Source organism: Trichechus manatus, unplaced genomic scaffold (assembly GCF_000243295.1).
Source record: "Trichechus manatus latirostris isolate Lorelei unplaced genomic scaffold, TriManLat1.0 scaffold00038, whole genome shotgun sequence".
Taxonomy (NCBI): Eukaryota; Metazoa; Chordata; class Mammalia; order Sirenia; family Trichechidae; genus Trichechus; species Trichechus manatus.
Window position 1 is genome coordinate 7,984,311 of NW_004443974.1, and position 19,768 is coordinate 8,004,078.

General features: G+C 39.4%; 1 protein-coding gene across 1 annotated transcript in view; it reads right to left on the reverse strand.

Annotated features, from left to right (window-relative positions):
* Positions 1 to 19,768, reverse strand: part of DENND1A (DENN domain containing 1A) — a 545,605-nt gene that overhangs the window by 190,734 nt on the left and 335,103 nt on the right. The window contains exon 10 of the mRNA XM_004375649.1: positions 17,014 to 17,115. Coding sequence (XP_004375706.1) covers positions 17,014 to 17,115 — 102 coding nt within the window. The remainder of the gene's footprint in view (positions 1 to 17,013; positions 17,116 to 19,768) is intronic.

Below are 19,768 nucleotides of genomic sequence, written 5' to 3' on the forward strand. Positions count from 1 at the left end.
TCACCAAAAAAAAAAAAAGGTTGAGAAGTTAGAGGGTTGACATGTTGTGGGGCTGTTAACCAATGTCATAAAACAATATGTGTTTCATGAGAAACTATTTGTTCTGTAAGCCTTCAGCTGAAGTACAATAAAAAAAAAAAATGTATTAAAAAAAAAAAAGTCCATCTTTGGTTAAATAAACTATAGTACATCCACGGGGAGGGGGGAGGGGAAGTAGGTGCTAATTTTCATATACTGATAAAGGTGAAAACTGCTACAATCTATTGGGGGTGGTGGTGGTATTTTAAAATATGTATCAAAGGCCTGAACACTTTGCATACTCATAAGTCAGTAGCTCCACTTCTAGGAATTCATCCTAAGGAAATGATGTAGAGAGTTAGCTACACATATGTCCACCACACTGCAGGTTAAAATAATGTAAAACTGGAAATTATCAAGAGAAGATTGGTCAAATATATTATGGTATGGGCTGCTAACCGAAAGGCTGGAGAGTTGAATCCAGCCAGAGGTGCCTTGGAAGAAAGGCCTGATGACCTATTTCTGAAAAATCAGTCATTGAAAACCCTATGGAGCACAGCTGTACTCTGACATACGTGGGGTCACCATGAGTTGAAATCACCTCAACAGTAACTGGTTTTATATATCCACACAGTGCAACGGTCATTCATGTGTCAACATTTTAATGATTAAGATGACCACAATACAATGGTTTTCGATTATTTTACTGCAATGCAGAGGAATAAATATATTTGATTTCGTAAACAAGTATATACTTTTGTTATTTTTAACTAAAAAGTTTATGAAATAATTCTTAGTCATATATGATCCATTCTGAGATTTTTAACTGAACTCCATTTAAAAAATGACCATTAAATTGACTTCATGACTCACTAATGGGTTACTACTTGCAATTTGAAGAATATCATTTTTAGGTTGGTAAAGTAAAATCTCAGTGGCATTTAGTAATCACGGTCATCTTGGCACCTGACACGCACAGTAGCTATAGTGTACACTGGATTTCTCTCTCCTCAAAAAGGGAACTCTGACTTCAGAGATCTTTGCTTTTTCCAGATAGTGGTACAAAGAGGAAGTCAAATATTGAATAAATAAATGAATGAATAAATAAACAAGTTTCCCAAGGTCTAGTGTTCAGCTCAGAATGCACAGGTTGCTCATTCATTCATTCCACATTCACTGGATACTCCTATGAAGCATGCACTGTGTCAGGGCTGTGTTCAAAACCATGTAGACTCCAATGCTTAGTAGGGGAAGGAGTTACGTAAATAAACCTTCTGATATAGTAGTAAGGTATGGAAAGAATGCGATGGAAGTTCAGAGGAGGAAGCGACAAACTGAGTGGGAGAAACAAGAGTGGCTTCACAGAGAAGTGACATTCGAGTAGCACCCTACAGGACAAATAGGTTTCACTGGGCAGAGAAAGAAGAGCATTCTAACTGGAGGGAATAACATAGAAAGAAGCATAGAGATGCGAAATAGCATGAGGCATTTGGGAATGGGAGCATTCTCTGTATGGTGGGAAAGTATTGAAGTGATGGGAGTTCAGGCTGAGAGGTTGACTGGGCTCAGCTTTCAGCTTGGGAAGAAGCTTGGATGCCACAGAGAAGGACTGGGAGTGCCCTACCCTGGCCTGGTGCACTGTGGGTACTCAAATGGTACTTTCTTCCCTTACCTTCTTCTCTTTCTCAGCACCAATGAATACTACTCAATGTTGTTTCTCTCTCTTTAGGTGCTTAGAAACCTCTTGGTTATCCCTCAAAAATTCTAGCAAGGAAGAGCAAGAACTTTAGGTGGTTTTAAAAACGGATTACTAAATTGCTTGTGATTCTCAAAGAATATGGAGAAGACAGAGAAACTACAGTTCTGGAGACATACAGTCCATAAAGCCAAAAGGCAAGACATTCCAGTGTTTCAAATGAGAGAAGGAAAGGTAATTTTTTTCCATAATAATATCACAGAAAATTTGGGAAATAAGAGAAAAAATGTTACTTATAACTTTACTATCCTAATACACCTCTGTGGCAATTTAGAGATGCTTTTTAAAATCTTTTACCTGTGTGTATCGGGTTTTTTCCTCCCCATTACAGTTGTAGTATATATACTATTTAATATTCTACTTTTTCCACTAAATTGTACTTTTAGCATTTCCTATATTGCCCACATTCTTCATAACCATCATTTTTAATGACTGTACTCCATTGCGTAGTGGTAGGATAGATTATCTTAATCACCTTCCTAATTTTGGACATGTAGGTTGCTTCCAACTTTGTTAACACAAACAATGTTATTTGGTTAGGTGGTTTTTTCCATTTAGGAGTATTTGCCAGAAATAAGCCCAAAAGTAGAATTATTGGGTCAAACGGAATAAGCATTTTAACGACTGATTACACATTAAAAAAATCCCACTACCACTAAGTCAATTCTGACTCATAGTGAAGCCTATTTTAAAAGAGCACCAGTCAGGTTACAGAAAGCATAAGGTGAAAGAAGGAAGAGATTAAGCAGATGGTAAAGGCTTCCACATATATGTGCATACACAAACGCTTGCAAATTACAGGCCAAGAAAAATTAGAAAGGGCCTCAACTGAGCCTTAGGCAACCTTGTTCCCCTAGAATATCACAGGAAGACTGGGAGAGTTTAAGTTCCCTTTCACCGAGCTTTTGAATAGCCCTACAAACTAGCCATTGGCTAAGCATCGTACACTTGAGCGTCTTGAAGAAACAAGAGCTGCTCTTTAAATCTAGGATAGAAACAGATGAAGAGTGCTTGATTAAATGGCTGTTGGTGGGGGGAGGTGTAATTATGTTCTCCATATCTATGTGGGCTTGAGATAAACATGAAGCCTTTAGATTAATGGAAGATGGCGCGATCTTGCCATATTCCTCCTCCATGATCTTGCCATATTCCTCCTCCAAAACCCACAGCTAGGAAACAATATTGTCAGTGAAAGCGGTACATTTGTAAGTTTCACAGACCCCAGCAAAGTACAAAGGCATTGACCTTGCCAATCTTTTTTTTTTTTTAAAAGGGTGGAAAAAGCCAACTGAAATAAGATTAAAACATTTGAGACTAAACTGTCTAGGCACCTTGGCAGAAAGTCAGAGCTTCCTGTCTCCAAGTTACCCTTTGCCCATATTAATAAATGATGTGAAACTCAGCAGAGCTGATTTTAGAATTAATTGCCAAGGCCTCTTCTTTTTAATATTAAGTAATAACTTCTATACAATAGAATGCATGCATTTTAACAATACAGTTCAATGAGTTTTGACAGATGTACACATCTGTGTAACCACAATCGAGAAACAGAACATTTCCTTTACCCCAAAAAGTTCACTGGTGCCCCTCTGCAATCAGTCCTCACCCTCTCCATCACAGCCCAAGGCAACAACTGATCTGCTTTCATCCACGATAGATCTGCTTTGTGTTGTCTAGAATTTTATATAAATGAAACCATAGTGTATATATGCTTTTGTGTCTGGCTTCTTTTGCTCATTGTAAAGTACTCAAGATTCATCCATGTTGTTTTGTGTATCAGTAGTTTGTTACACTGAAATACTGACTAAGTAATAAAAACTAAGGGGTATAACACATTGCTTATCCATTCACAGCTGATGAACATTCAGGTTGTTCTCAGTTATTGTTTACTATGAATAAAGTCGCTACATACATTCATGTACAAGCCTGTATGACCATATATTTTCTTTTTGTTGGGTAAACACCTAAGAGTGGGATTGTTAGGTTGTATGGTACGTGTACGTTTAACCTCATAGAAAATTGCCAAACTGTTTTCCAAAGTGGTTGTTCCATTTTATACTCCCATCAGTAGTGACAAGAGCTCAGTTGTTCCACATTCTTGTCAACACTTGGTATCATCAGTCCTTTAACAATGTTTTATGGTTAACTGATGTATAAACATATAGTAAAATTCACCACTTTTAGTGTACAGTTCTATGAAACTTTGAAAAATGCAGTCACGTAACTATCACCAAAATCAATATATAGAAAAGTTCTACCATCCCAAAAAATTTCCTTGTGCCCCTTTATAATCAACCACTTTTTTCGCCCCCAGCTCCTGGCAACTACACATCTGATTTCTATCCCTATAGTTCTGCCTACTGCAGAATGTTATATAAATGAATTCTTTCACTTAGCGTAATGTATTTGAGATTCATCTATAAAATTAGTAGTTAGCTCCTTTTTATTGCCGAGGAATATTCCATTTTATGTATGTTTACACATACGTCATCAGCTGAAGGACATTTAAATTGTCTCCAACTTTTGGTATGTTATAAACATTCATACACGTTTTTGTATGTACATGAGTTTTTATTTCTCTTGGGTAAATACCTAGTAGTGGGACTGCTGGTGTTTATAGTAATTATATATTTAATTTTATGAGAAACTCTCAGTCTTTTATTTTAGTCATATTTGAGGGTATAGAGTAGTATCTCATTGTGGTATTAATTTGAATCCTAATTCATAATGATGCTGGGTATCTTACTGGCCATTTGAAAATCTTCTTTTGTGAAGTGTCTCTCCAAGTCTTTTGCGTACTTTTTAATTGGGGTGTCTTCTTATTATTGAATTTTACAGATTCTGGGTATAGCAGATTCATTCATTTCAGATATAAGTATTAAGAATATTTTTCTCAGTCTATGGCTTGCCTCTTCATTTCTTTAACAGTATCTTTTGGAGAGGATAAATTTTTTTCACCTTTCATGAGGTCCATTTTACCACTTTTTCTTTTATGATGCATGCTTTTTGTATCCCATCTAAGAAATTTTTGCCTAACTCAAGTTCATAAAGATTTTCTCCTATATTGTCTTCTAGTTGTTTTATAGTTTTACTTTTATGGTTAGGCCTATAATCCATTTTGAGTTAATATTTGTGTAATATTAAATTTTGTTTTAATACTTGAGGTAAAAGTCAAGGACCATTCTTCTTCCACATGGATATCCAGTTGTTTCAGCAGCATTTAGTGAAGAAAACTATGCTTTTTCTATTGAATTACTTTGCATATTTGTTGAAAATCAATTGACCATTGGTGTATGGGTCTAATTCTTGTCTCTTTATTCTGTTCTACTGATCTGTATTTCCATCTACACTGCCTTGATTACTTTATAGTAAGACTTAAAAGCAGGTAATAAAACTCCTTCAACTTTGTTCTTCTTTTTCAACAGTGTTTTAGTTATCCTAGATGCTTCATATATGATATGCATTTTTAGAATCAGCTTGTTGAGTTTTTACCAAAAAAGTCTGCTGGAATTTGGGTTGGGATTATACTGAATCTATAGATCAATTTAGAGAGAATTTTTAAGATCTTAAAACTATTAAGTCTTTCAATCTAAAACATGCAATTATCTTTCCATTTATTTATTTTTAGAATTCTTTCTCAGAAATGTTTTATAGCTTTCAGTATACAAATCTTGCAAATATTTTGTAAAATTTATTCTTAAGTACTTCATCTTCTGTATGCTGTTTTAAATGGTAGTTTAAAAATTTTAATTTTTCAATTGCTCAACTGCTACTATATAGGAAGACATTTGATTTCTGCATACTGACTTTATTCTGCACCCTTGCTAAATTCACATATGAGACTCCTCAGGATTTTCTATATACATGATCACATTGTGAATAAAGACAAGTTTACTTCTTTTTTTCTATTCTTCAGGGCTTTTGTTTCTTTTCCTTATCTTAGTGAACTGGTTAGAACCTCCAGAACAATGTTGAATAGAAGTGGTAACAGAAGACATTCTTTTTTTGTTCCCATTCTTAGGGGGAAAGCATTCATTCTTTCACCATTAAATATGATGTTAACAAAAAAAGAGCCATTGTTGTTGAGTTGACTCCAACTCATAGCAATCCTATAGGACAGAGTAGAATCGTCCCACAGGGTTTCCAAGGTTGTAATCTTTACAGAAGGAGACTGCCACATCTTTCTCCTGCAGAACAGCTGATGGGTTCATAATGGGTTCAAATTGCCAACCTTTTGGTTAGCAGCTGAGTGCTTAACTGCTGTGCCACCAGGGCTCGTTGAACATGATGTTAGCTGTAGGTTTTTCATAGATAGAGTAAAACCTGCGAAAACCAGAACCAGTGTAAGGCGGAAACCTGTCAAAGAAGGAAAACTAAAATATTTTTCACTAAAACAGGTGATAGGAAAGTGGTAAGAATGCACCCTGTAGAAGGCAGAAAACTTGTGAGACTCGGACAAATAAGGCAGTCCTGTCGAGTTCCAGCTCTCACGGGTTTCACTGCGTTATCTTTTTTGAATTGTGCTTTAGATGAAGGTTTACAAAGCAAATTAGTTGACATTGGTTGCCAACCTCATGATGTGTCAACTCTCGCCCCCTGTCGACCTTCGGTTCTGCATTACCAGCTTTCCTGTCCCCTCCTGCCTTCTCATCCTTGCCTCTGGGCTGGCGTGCCCATTTAGTCTCGTTTTGTTTTACGGGTTTGTCTAATCTTTGACTGAAGGGTGAACCTCAGGAGTGACTTTAGTACTAAGTTAAAAGGGTGACCAGGGGCCATACTCTTGGGGTTTCTTCAGTCTCTGTCAGACCTGTAAGTCTGGTCTTTTTTTGTGAGTTAGAATTTTGTTCTACGTTTTTCTCCAGCTCTGTCCAGGACCCTCTATCGTGATCCCTGTCAGAGCAGTCAGCAGTGGTAGCCGGGCACCATCTAGTTGTGCTGGACTCAGTCTGGTGGAGGCCGTGGTAGTTGTGGTCCATTAGTCCTTTGCACTAAACTTTCCTTTGTATCTTTGGTTTTCTTCATTCTCCTTTCCTCCAGAGGTGGTGGGACCAGTGGAATATCTCAGATGGCCGCTAACAAGCTTTTAAGACCCCTCACTGTATATCTTTATCATGATGAGGATACCTAGTATGCTAAGAGCTTTTATCATGAATGGGTGTTGAATTTTTTCAAAAATACTTCTGCATTTGATTTCATGTGGTTTTTCTTTTTTAATCTGTTGCTATGGTAAATAACATTAATTTTCAAATATGTAGCCAATCTTGTGGTCACTTGGTCATGATATACTATCCTTTTTATATATTGCTGGATTCAATTTGCTAATATTTTGCTAAAGACTGTCATATCTATAACTATGAGGCATATTGGTCTGTAGTTTCCTTTTCTTGTAAATTCTCTGTCTAGTTTTAATGTCAAGATAATGTTGACCTAATAAAATAAGTTGGGAGGTGTTCCTTTCTCTTCTATTTTCTGAAAACATTTGTGTAAGATTGTTTTAATTCTTCCTTAAATGCATGATAGAATTAACCAGTAAAGCTATCTGGGCCTGGAGTTTTCTCTGTGGGAAAGTTTTAACTACAAGTTCAAATACTGCTACTCAAGTTTTCTATTTCTTATTGAGTCACTCTAATTTGTGCCCTCCAAAGAATTTGTTCATTTCATCTAATTTGTCAAAATCATAGCTATAAAGTTGTTCATGATATTGCCTGATTTCCTTTGTTCTTTTTCTTTTTTTAAAATAAGCTTTTAATCTTGGAATAATATTAGATTTACAGAAAAGTTACAAAGATAGTACAGCGAGTTCCTGTCTACTCCTCATCCACTTTCAGTTTCTCCTAATATTATCATCTTACATTACCACGGTACGTTTGTCAAAACTAAGAAACCAACATTGGTATATTTATTATTAACTAAACTCCAGACTTCATCCTGATTTTATCAGTTTTTCCATTAATATCATTTTTCTATTCCAGGATCCAGTCCTGGATTCCACACTGCATTTGGTTGTCATGTCTCTTTAGTTTCTTCTGTTTTGTGACAGTTTCTTAGTCTTTCCTGGTCAGGTATTATATAGCATCTCCCTCAGTTTGGGTTTGTCTGAAGTTTTGTCATGATTAGACAGGGGTTTTGGAAAGAATACTACAAGGTCAAGTATCCTTCTCATCACATCATTTCAGGGGTGTATGCTCTATCTGTGTTGCACATGCAGACAGGCTGTGTCTCAAACTTCGAGGCAGCCATAACACTGTTAGGAATGAGGCACGCACACCCACTGGTATCAACCATTCCATGAGTGCCACATTCATTTGTGATGGATGTGTTGGCAAAGCGAAAGCCATTATTATTTTTCATAGAAAGCAACCAGTAAACAACAACAACAGATTCCCAAAGAAGAAACGCTTACCCTTTCCCAAATTACCCATGTCCATTCTTATGTCACTGGGCAGACACACTGTGGTTCAGGTCAGATGCTGTATTCAAGCCACTGCTGCCTCCAGCTACCACTACACTGCTCATGGCTCCTAAGGCTTCTGCTCTGCTGCTGGGCCTAGCTGGCCTCTGCTGCTGGCTCCCACTAATCTACCTGGGCCCACGTTGCCTGGAGTGGGGGGAGGGTGTAGGTGTACAGCCCCTGCACAGGGCACATAAGGCCTCTCTTGCCCTGCACAAGCAAGTGCTACAGCTCTTTTGGCTCTGCTGGCAAGCCTCCTGTTCAGAGGCATCCGGCTCCAACCTGCTGTTGAAAGACCCCTGCACAGGATCCTCCAAGGCAATTCCTGCATAGTGCACACTCAGGCCTCTGCCCTGCATGGGCAAGTGTTAATAGCTCTTTGGCCCCACCTGCAAGCCTCCTGCCTGAAGACACTCAGCCCTCTCTCCATGGGCCAGCAAGCCCATCACAGCCACCTCGCTTTGTGGGCTGGTTAAGTCCACTGCCACTGTGTCTCGCCATCTCATGCCATCTTCAGTGTTACAGCTCTTTCTTCTGGATCTAGGAGGTTCTCAGTGCAGGGACCCCAGGTCCTTGGACCAAAGGACGTACTCTGTTCCAGAATCTTCTTGATAGTAATGAGGTCCCCCTAAACCTCTGTGGGATTAGCCTTTATATAAGCCTACTTCTTGTCAATTTCAAGGCACAGCCCTCCCACCAGGACGACGAACTGACCAATCCCCTCGGTAGACCACAAATCACTCAATTTGCATAGTAAACTGACAAATCCCTTGCAAGACTATGGCGCAGTCAATCATTTTGGGGGAGTTATAAGACCATGGTCAGAAAGGCCATATAAAAGCAATTCACTTCACTGCAAGGTGTTATAAGACAACCCTGGTGATGTCAAACCTGATCACCTGGTTAAGATAGTGTCTGCCATGTTTCTCCACTAAAGTTACTATTTTTCCCTTTACTTACTTTATTCTTTGGAACTGAGTTACTAAATCAAGTGGGAAGGTTGTGGGAGTGGGGGGGGGGGTTAAGCTCCTTCTCCTGGAAGGGACAGTATCTAAAGATATTATTTGTAATTCTTATATAAGGAAGAATTGTCTCTTCTCCACCACCACTCTTTTGATTAGTGTTTGTATGGAATACCTTTTCCATCCTTTTACTTTTAACCTCTTTGACTTTTTATATTTAAAGTAGAATTCTTGTAGACAGCATATAATTAGATCTTACTTTTTAATCTAATCTAATAATCTCTGTCTTTTAATCAGAATAGTTAAAACATGTATGTTTAATGTAAATATCAATATACTTGGGTAAATCTATCACATTCTGATAACTTTTCTATTTGCTCCATCTGTGTTGGGTCCCTTTTCCTTTACTCCCAAAATATTTTAGATCTCCAATGCTGACTTACTAGCTATATATCTTTGTTGTTTTTTTTTTCTTAGTAGCTCCTCTAAGGTTTACAATGTACATCTTTAACTTATTACATTCTATTTTCAAATAATATTATACCACTTCACATATAACGTAAGAACCGTACAGCAGCATACTTCTATTCACTTTCCATGCCCTTTGTGCTACTGTTGTCATACACTTCTACCTATGTTATAAACCACACAATATGTTGGTACTGTTTGTACTTTAAACATTCAATTACCTTTTAAAGAAATGAAAAAATGAGAAACAAAGTCTTTTATATTTACCCACATAGTTACTACTTCTGGTATTTTTTATTCCCTTATTATTGATGTTTCCCTCTCGTATCATTTTTCTTCCATCTGAAGAACTTCCTTTAACATTTCTTGTAATGCAGGCCTGTTGGGAATGATTTCTCTCACTTTTTATTTGTTTGAAAAAGTCTTTATTATGCCTTCATTTGTGAAGGATATTTTCACTGGATATAGAATTCTAGGCTGACAAAAATTTTCTTTCATTACTTTAAAGATGTCATTTATTTCTCTTTTAGTTTGTCAGTTTCTGACAAGAAGTCTTCTGTCATTTCTTACTCTTACATGTCTTTTTTTCCTAGCTACTTTTAAGATTTTCTCTTTATCACTGGTTTTGAGCAATTATCATAATGTGCCTTTGTGTGGTTGTCTTTGTGTCCATCATACTTGAGGTTCATTGAGCTTCTTGGATCTGAGTTTATTCTGTTTTCATCAAATTTGAACAAAAATTGGCTATTATTTCTTTAAATATTTTTTTACTGTTTTTCTCCACCCTCCCCCCACCACCAAGACTCCAGCTTTATATTGTACCACAAGTCACTGAGGTTCTGTTAATTTTTTCCAGTCTTTTTGTTTCTGTGCTTCATATTGGACAGTTTTTATTGTTATGTCTTCACGTTTATTTATCTTTTCTTCTGCAATGTCTATTCTTAATCCTATCCAGAGAATTTTTCATTTCAGATATATTTTTCACCTCTGGATGCTCCCTTTCTTTCTTTTTATACCTTTCATTTCTCTCTTCATTTAGTTCATGTTTTGCTTTAAATCTGTAAACATATTTATAATCTTTATAATAGCTGTTTTAAGGCTCTTGTCTACTAATTTCATCATATCTGTGTGTTTCTACTGACTAGTGTTCCTCTTGGTTATGGGTCACATTTTCCTGATTCTTGACAAGTCTGGTACTTTTATGATAGGATGTTGGACATTGTGAATGTTATGTTACTGAGTGTTGAATTTTGTTGTCTTCTTTTAAAGAGGGCTGAAGTTTATTTTGACAGGAGGTTCAGTTTCTTCCACATTGGGTTGATCCTTTCAAGGCTTTTTAAAAAACTTTTTTCTCGAAGTTTAACATACATACATAAAAGTGCACACACCATTGGCATACATTTTGATGAACTCTTTCCCATGTAACCAGTGCTCAGATAAAAAAACAAAACAAAACAAACAACAACAAACCAGCACATTACCGGCATCCCTGAAGCCCACTCTTTAGCTCCTAATGGCCTGTTTTTAAGCCTTGTTAGGGCAAGGCTGAAGTAACTTTACTGTAGAGCTAATGTAGACCTACTGTCAAGGCATGGCCCTTCTGGGGTCTCAACTGATTGTCTTGAGCATTCAGTGAGGTCTCTCTACTCCGGCAGGTCAGAACTTGAATGATTTTTCCAGCCCTGTGTGAGCTCTGAGAATTGCTCATTTTATAGATCCTAGTCAGGAGTTTCACACTACACACAGCAGGTTAGCCTTCAGCAGATTAGTCAAGAGGATCTAATGCAAGTTTCTGGACTTCTTTTGCTGCTTCTTATCTGGTACTCTGACCCACAGATTTAAACCATCTCTCCCCTAAACTCAGAACTCTGACCCCTCAACTCAGTGAGACTGTTGTGCTCTGCCAGGGATCCTCCTTTTGTCACCAGGGTCCAGAAAATCCACCAAGGTAGAAAGCCAGGGAGGTTTTAGGCCTCACCTCATTTGTTTCCATTCCCCCAGGGACTATAGTCCTGCAACTGCCTGTTGTCCAATATTTTTTTTATAGTTGTTTTACGTATTTGTCCTGTTCTTTCACTGTTAATGGTGGGAGGATAACTCCAGTACCAATTATTCCATCATGGCTAGAAGCAGAACCAAGGCTTCTTTTAATAAAGTTTCCAGCATGGGTGCCATGTTATGCAAGATTTCATCTACCAAAATAACTCAATCCATATGTCCCTTCCAACCTTCCATCTAACTATCCAGTGGCTTCTAGATCCTTGGGAAACAAGGATGAATAAAACTTGATTCATGCTCTCAAAGAACTCACAATTAAAAGGAAAACCAGACATGTGTAATAAAGCACATTGCTGGGCGATAAATATAATTATACAAGTAATACAGGGGCAATGGGGACATAGAGAAAGACATGGTCAAATACACCTGGAGAGGTCAGGGAAGGTTTTTATAGCATAATATTTAAGGTATGTCTCAAAGAATGTGTAAGAGATTGACACGGAATAGAACATTTGGGACAAAGGAAACCTGTACGCAAAGTATGAAGGTATGAAAAAACATGTAAGTTTGGGGGAACCACTAATAGTTCCAAACACCTACAATACAGGGTTTAAAGCAGGGAAGGGGAAGAGCTCTGGGGGAAAAAAAAAGGGAGAGAAATCACATCATGAAGGAGGGTCCTGAATGCCATGCTAATTATTGTCAGCATCCATAGTTCATCACCATTAACTACCATCTATTAGTGCTCATTTTGTTTGCTGTTTGTTAGGTATCCTCAGGTTGGTTCTGACTCATGGCAACACTATGCACAACAGAACAAAACCCTGCCCAGTCATGTGCCATCCTCAAAATTGTTGCTGTGCTTGAGCCCATTGTTGCAGCCACTGTGTCAATCCATCTTGTTGAGGGTCTTCCTCTTCTTTGTTGACCCTCTACCAAGCATGATGTCCTTCTCCAGGGACTGGTCCCTCCTGATAACATGTCCAAAGTATGTGAGACGTAGTCACGCCATCCTTGCTTCTAAGGAGCATTCTGGTTGTACTTCTTCCAAGACAGATTTGTTCCATCTTTTGGTAGTCCAAGGTATATTCAATATTCTTTGCCAACACCACAATTCAAAGGCATCTATTCTTCTTCGGTCTTCCTTATTCATTGTCCAGCTTTCGCATGCCTATGAGGTGACTGAAAACACCATGGCTCAGGTCAGGCATACCTTAATCCTCAAGGTGACATCTTTGCTTTCCAACACTTTAAAGAGGCCTTTTGTAGCCTGTTAGCCCATTGCAATGCATCTTTTGATTTCTCGACTGCTGCTTCCATGGGTGTTGATTGTGGATGCAAGTAAAATGAAATCCTTGATAACCTCAATCTTTTCTCCATTGATCATGATGTTGCTTATTGGTCCAGTTGTGCAGATTTTTGTTTTCTTTATGTTAAGGTGTAATCCATACTGAAGGCTGTGGTCTTTGATCTTCATCAGTAAGTGCTTCAAGTCCTCTTCACTTTCAGTAAGCAAGGTTGTGTTATCTCGATAATGCAGGCTGTTAATGATTCTTCCTCCAATCCTGATGCCCTGTTCTTCTTTGTATTGTCCCGCTTCTCGGATTATTTGTTCTGCATACAAATTGAATAGGTATGGTGAAAGGATACAACCCTGATGCACACCTTTCCTGACTTTAAACCACGCAGTATCCCCTTGTTCTGTCTGAATGACTCCCTTTTGATCCATGTACAGATTCCTCATGAGCACAATTAAGTATTCCGGAATTCCCATTCTCTGCAATGTTATCCATAATTTGTTATGATCCACACAGTTGAATACATTAGCATAGTCAATGAAACATAGGTAAACATCTTTCTGGTATTCTCTGCTTTTAGCCAGGATCCATCTGACATCAGCAATGATATCCCTGGTTCCATGTCCTCTTCTAAATCTGGCTTGAATTTCTGGAAGTACCCTGTTGACATACTGCTGCAGCTGCTTTTGAATGATCTGCAGCAAAATTTTGCTTGCATTTGATATTAATGATATTGTTAGATAATTTCCACATTCGGTTGAATCACCTTTCTTGGGAATAGGCATAAATATGGATCTCTTCCATAATGCTCATAGGACATATGCTTTATATATATCATACATATTATATTTAATTCTTATAGCAACCCTATGAAATGCTACGTTTCAGAAAACTCAAGTATTTTGCCCAAGATTGCACAGCTAGTAAGTGAAAAAGCTAGGATTTGAGCAAATGTCTATCTGATTCCAAAGCCAACAAAAGGAACTTGCTTCTAATGTCTAAGTAAATGTAAGTTATAGAAAGATTTGTTTCCTTTAGAAGGATTTTTGTTTTGCTTTGTTTTTGTTTTTCAGAAATTACATTCACTGCTGGAATGATTTTAAGTAGAAGAAAATTACAGTTAAATTTGTTTTAGAAAGATCACTCTGTGAGGAAGAAGAACTGGAGGGAAGAGCTTGGAGTCAGAAGAACTAGTTCAGAGGCTGCTGGTAACAGTGCAGGAAAGAAACAAGGGCTTGGAATAGGTGATGTTTAGGAGGGATGGAGAAGAGGATGTGGATCTGAGAAACGTTTAAGAGGGAGACTCTGTCAGATGTAGTTAAGTTAGCAGCTTTGGCAATAGGGGAGACTGTGAAGTCAACTGTGGACATGCTGACCCACTAAAGGTACCAGGTCCTGTGTCAAGTGTAGGGGACACAAAGATGATGTGGACATGATTTCTCCTCTAGAGACTTGATAGGTCACATAGTCGTACACAGAATCAAATCTATTCTATTGAAATACAATAAGTATCTTATGGACCACATTCTCTCCCCACTATCTTTGGAATCGTTAATGAGGTTAGAGCTCCACGCAGGAAACCACTGCTGTGGAACATTCTCAACCCTGCTATACATCAGCTTGCAAATAGTAAGTCCCTTTAGCACAGGTTGAGAATTGACAGGATGTACAAGGTATTAACTGTCTCCCAACCCTGCCTATAATTATTAGACAATTTTTATTAAATGCATGTATCATTTATTGAACACTGACAACATGCCAAGCACTGTGTCAAAGTGCTCGGCTTCGATCTGCTCCCATAAAGATTACAGCCTAGAAAACCCTATGGGGCAGTTCCACTCTGTCACATAGGGTCACTATGAGTCAAAGATTGACTTGATGGCACCTAACAACAACAACATCATCTCATTTATTTGCCAAAATAATCCTAACAGTAGGTCTGGTTAGTCTTCTTTTGAAGATGGGAAACTGAGGCTAAGAGAGGGAAAATGATTTGCCCAAATTACTTTGGTTCCCAGAGTCCACCTCATTTATCACTGAAAAGGCACCCAGAATCTGCCATCTTCAGGAAGCCTCCACTGCCCTCCCAAACATTTTGTCATTCCCTCCCCTGGGCCCTACTGTGCCTGATTCCTATTTCCTTTGTGGCCTCTATTATGCTAAGTACAGCATTACGTATGTAATTTACAGGTCTGTTTCCCGTACAAAAAGATGCTCTTTGAAGGCAAAGACTGGATCTGCTTCATCTTTGCTGCCCAATGCCTAGCATAGGGTCGGAACACTGTCTGTATGCCAAAGGGACCAGTCAGGCCACGCCATGGTTTCTGAGCCATCAGTCCCTCATCCCAGGGCTCCTGGCCACTCCTTGTGCTTGATGACCTCAGGTTCACTTCCCATACTCACTTATTACTTGCAAGGTCCATGCCTAAGATTTGTTAGATGCCTTTGAGTCACTGTGGCTTAAAGGAAGAGCTTTCCCACTGAAAGGGAACACGTGTGAACACCTCAGATTCCTTGGACCAAAGTAACTAAAATATAGCCAACAGGCTCTAAGATACCAACCAAATACTCTGTCCTGACGTGCTTAGCAGCAAACATTCACACTTCTATGATATTTTTATTTTTCCTAGTTCTTCTGTCATCTCAGCCTCAGAAGCAGTCAGTGTAAATAGAGTGGAAGTAGCACAGGCTTTGGTGTCATCCATTCTGGGGTTACAATCTCAGCTTTGTCCCTTACCAGTTGTATGATTTTTTTCAGCAAGGCATATACTCTATTCTTTTCTCTCTATAAAAAGGAGAGAATACCTACTTCATAGGGCTATGCTATTAACTGAATGAGCTCCTGAATGCAGAAGGCACCTAGAGAAAGCAGTATGTCTGGGTGCTCCACCCCTTTCTAGCTCTGAGGGTAAAATCGGAGTAAGAAAAATACCTTTCTCATAGTGGTATGAAGAGTGAGTGAGAGGTCAATGAAAAGCACTTAGCATGGTGCCTAGAACGAAGTAACTCAATGAATGAAGCCATTGTTTAATTATGTTACAATTGAAACAGATTTTCATAGAGCACAAGGGATGTCTCCAAAGTGTTAAGGTGACATTGAGTAGAAAACTTTGAAACCATGTTGCAAACCATTCATCAACAAATAGCAATCTCCTCAGAATAGTTAACTCCACAGTGCCCCTGGGGCTCCCAGCAGTAAAGGAGAGCCACTGCCCACTAGGTAAAGCACCCACCTGCACCACCAGGACATAATCCCCAGCCCAGTATTAGCACCACATGGCAGGAATGTTGACTCCTGTCCGTCTAGAAGTCAGACTAATGATACAGACCTTCTAGCAGGCAGAACCATGGAGGCCAAACCAGAAATGTCAAAACTGTACTTTCCTGTGAACCCCAATCCACCTCATCCTTATCAACAATGGGGCAGAAAGGGTCTACTTCAAACAGCTGCCCATGAGGCAGCTCTAAGTGGCAATGTGGGACAGGTATGCAGTCAGATGTGAGAGTGGCAAATGTGGCTGCTGATTTTTTTTGCTGAAATGAGTCCACATTCTGTCTAGACCTGAGGTGACAGAGATTTGGGGAATCATGCAGTCACATTCAAAGGACTGGCAGCAGATAACCTGATAAGTGGGAAACGCTTTGTTTGATGATGGTCCAGGAAAAATGTAGGTTCAAGTCCCCAAACTGCTCACACTGAAAATCCTCCCCACCCACATTCTGTAGTATCATACAGAGGAAGCTGTCCATTCTGGAGACGGTAACATATGGGAGAGGCATGGCAAGACCCCCAGGCTCCCAGAGAAAGAGGAGCTGTTCAGACCCTAAGATCACAATCTTGATGAAAAGATGAAAGTCATAAGAGTAAAACAAAGCTCAAGAAATAAACCACCTCCCAATTCTACACTGAGACAAAGCTTCTAGAAGGAAAGAGAACTGACTGCAATTCTTAGGCATAGGAAAATGGCAGCTCTCTCCGCTCCTCACCACATCCACCAAAGTCATGTTCATGTCCATTGCACAAGCTCAGAGGACTCAGAATATCAAAAGCTCATTACCCACCACATCATTTGGGAGACTCTGGAGGTCATCAAAGGGGGTTTCCAAGGTGTTGGTGTCCACGTTCAGGATCACGACATCATCCAGGGCCATATTTCTAACTTTCTGCAAGTAAAAAAAAAATCCAGAAGAGAAAGTCATTGAAGCACAGATACTTCCCCTGGCCTTCTCCAAGGAAGGAGATTGAGGAAGAAAACTGACATTTGACAAAGGCTTACTCTGTGGTGGGCCCAGTATTAGGTGTTTCACACTTGTTAGCTCATTTACCTCTTATAAAAACTCTAAGCTTATATGATCAACTCCAAGTCCCCAGAGAAAAAATGGGCTTAGAGAGGCTAACTAACATGCCCCAGGTCACAGAGCTAGGAAGTGAGAAACATCTTCATACCCCAATTTTATTTGTTTTCCTATATTTTCCGTTTTTTTTTTAAACAGAAGCCAAAGTCTAAAGGTCTAAAGCCCTAGCCCCAGGAATTCTAATCTACAGCTAGGCTCTCATGATGCCAACATTCAATCCATCCCCCTTTCTGATACCAAAGGTGACTCACCCGTCTCTCTTTCATATCTTGCCATTCTTGGGTACGGAATATGATGTACAGCCTAGTGTTAACATGTTAACATTTTCTTTACACATTAAATAGGCAGGTCACACTTTCAGTTTGGTTCCATTTTCCACGGAAATCTAGCTAGTAATGGCTCGGAGGCTCTGTTCATAAGCGCTTATTCCCCTGGTACAATAATAGAAGGGATAAAGGAGACTCACACCTAGTAGGTGTTCATGCTTGGTGAGGGGGGAAAGGATGAAGGGAAGATATGGAGAAAAAAGAGCCCCCCATCTGGCAGCAAATATCCATTGTCTGTGAAATACAAGATTGTGTGTATCCTGAGCTTTTGATTTTTAACCACACGATTTATCCACTGTCAGAACCCATCTCCACTCTTCTCCGGCCTAGTCACCAACCCCAATCTCATTCAATCCTCCTACCCACCACATATTAAGGCTCATTCCTTTTGAGTCTTGAACTTCAGAACCTCAGTCTTTATCCTGTTTAAGAGACAGACTCTGTAACTTATTGCCCAAACCAGGACACCTATGAACATGAAAAGGCATATATTACACCAGAGCAACAGGTATAAAATGGGACAGTATGGTCACTCTGTATGTAAGGGGTCAATTTCATTATCAGTTACCCTCAGAGCCACTGCATATGTCTGTGCAGGTGTGCACTGTCCAAGGACGGCCAGCCAAGTTGGGGCTGAAATCAGCTAACCCGTGTGCCTACCGAGTGGCAACAGTCAGGCGGGCATCTTTTCCTAATTCACCCAAGACCACCACATACGCTAGCGATACAGCTGGACATCCTGATAGGTGCTGAAGACTAAGCTGACTGAAAATGGAGAATAACTACAATGTACTGGCAGCCTATTAGTGCTTTCTCTGTGCCTTGCTTACTTTATCTCATTTAATTCTTATCATAGCCATGCAGTGTTCATTACTGCCCTCATTTTATGTAACTGGAAGACAGTGAGGTTCAGAGAGGTGAAGTAAGTAGCTGAGGTAACACAGCATTGGCTGCCTCCACAGCCCATGCTCTTTGCACTGCACCATCTGCCCCCTAATCATCGGTCACCCTCAATGAGACTGACCCCCTCACAGCCCTTGTCACTCTGAGCTCCACCATCCCCTTTGCCTGCGTGCCTTCCCCATTGGGCTGTGGACTCCTTCAGGACTCCTCTGTTTGGCTCACCATTGCACAATAACTAGCCCTGGGCAAAACGTTTGGTACTTGGTAAGTGCTCACTAATATTAGTTGACATTTGCTCTCTCTTAAACCCCAGCCTCCATAACAGAACTTGGTACCTAAGAAAACATTTTGAGATTTCTCCTAGCAGGAAGATAGAGCTATACTGGTCAGAAAGCTGCTAGGCTTGAAAAAAATGCTCCCAGGCAGCAGAATCCTGGAACCCTTCCATTTAACATGACCAGAAGCCTCCAACTCCTTCTGCTATTCACTTTTCCAGGCCATTGGGAGTTACTCCACAAACCTATCTACCAATTTGTAAATATAAGTGCTTAGCATGGGCCTAGAGCCCCCGAGGAAGGACAAGACTGCCTACTTCTGAGCTTATTCTCCCACCCAACTCCCAAAATTCACTGACTGACTTATTTATAAGGTACAAAGCTAACAGCAAACAGAGAAGAATGAACAAATCTGTCTTGGAAGAAGTACAGTCAGAATGCTCCTTAGAAGGGAGGATGGTGAGACTTTATCTTACGTACTTTGGACATGTTATCAGGAGGGACCAGTCCCTGGAGAAAGACATCATGCTTGATCAAGCAGAGGGTCAGTGAAAAAGAGGAAGACCCTCAACTTAATGGATTGACACAGTGGCTGCAACAATGGGTTCAAACATAGCAACGAATTGTGAGGATGGTGCAGGACTGGGCAATGTTTTCTTTATGTTGTATACAGAGTCGCTATGAATCAGAACTGACTGGAGATCACCTAACAACAACAACAGTGTTTTATAGCACTTTTGTTTTACAAAACACAATCCTATTTTACAGATGAGAAGGTTAAGACTCACAGAAGGTAAGGGAATTGCCTAAGGCTCCAATAGGTTAAATGACTATCAGCATGCTAGCAGGAAGTTACAAAAACAGCATCAACATAAACATTCAAAAATCAGTTGGATTCCTATACATCAGTAAGGAGAACGATGAAAAGGAAATCAGGAAATCAATACCATTTTCAAT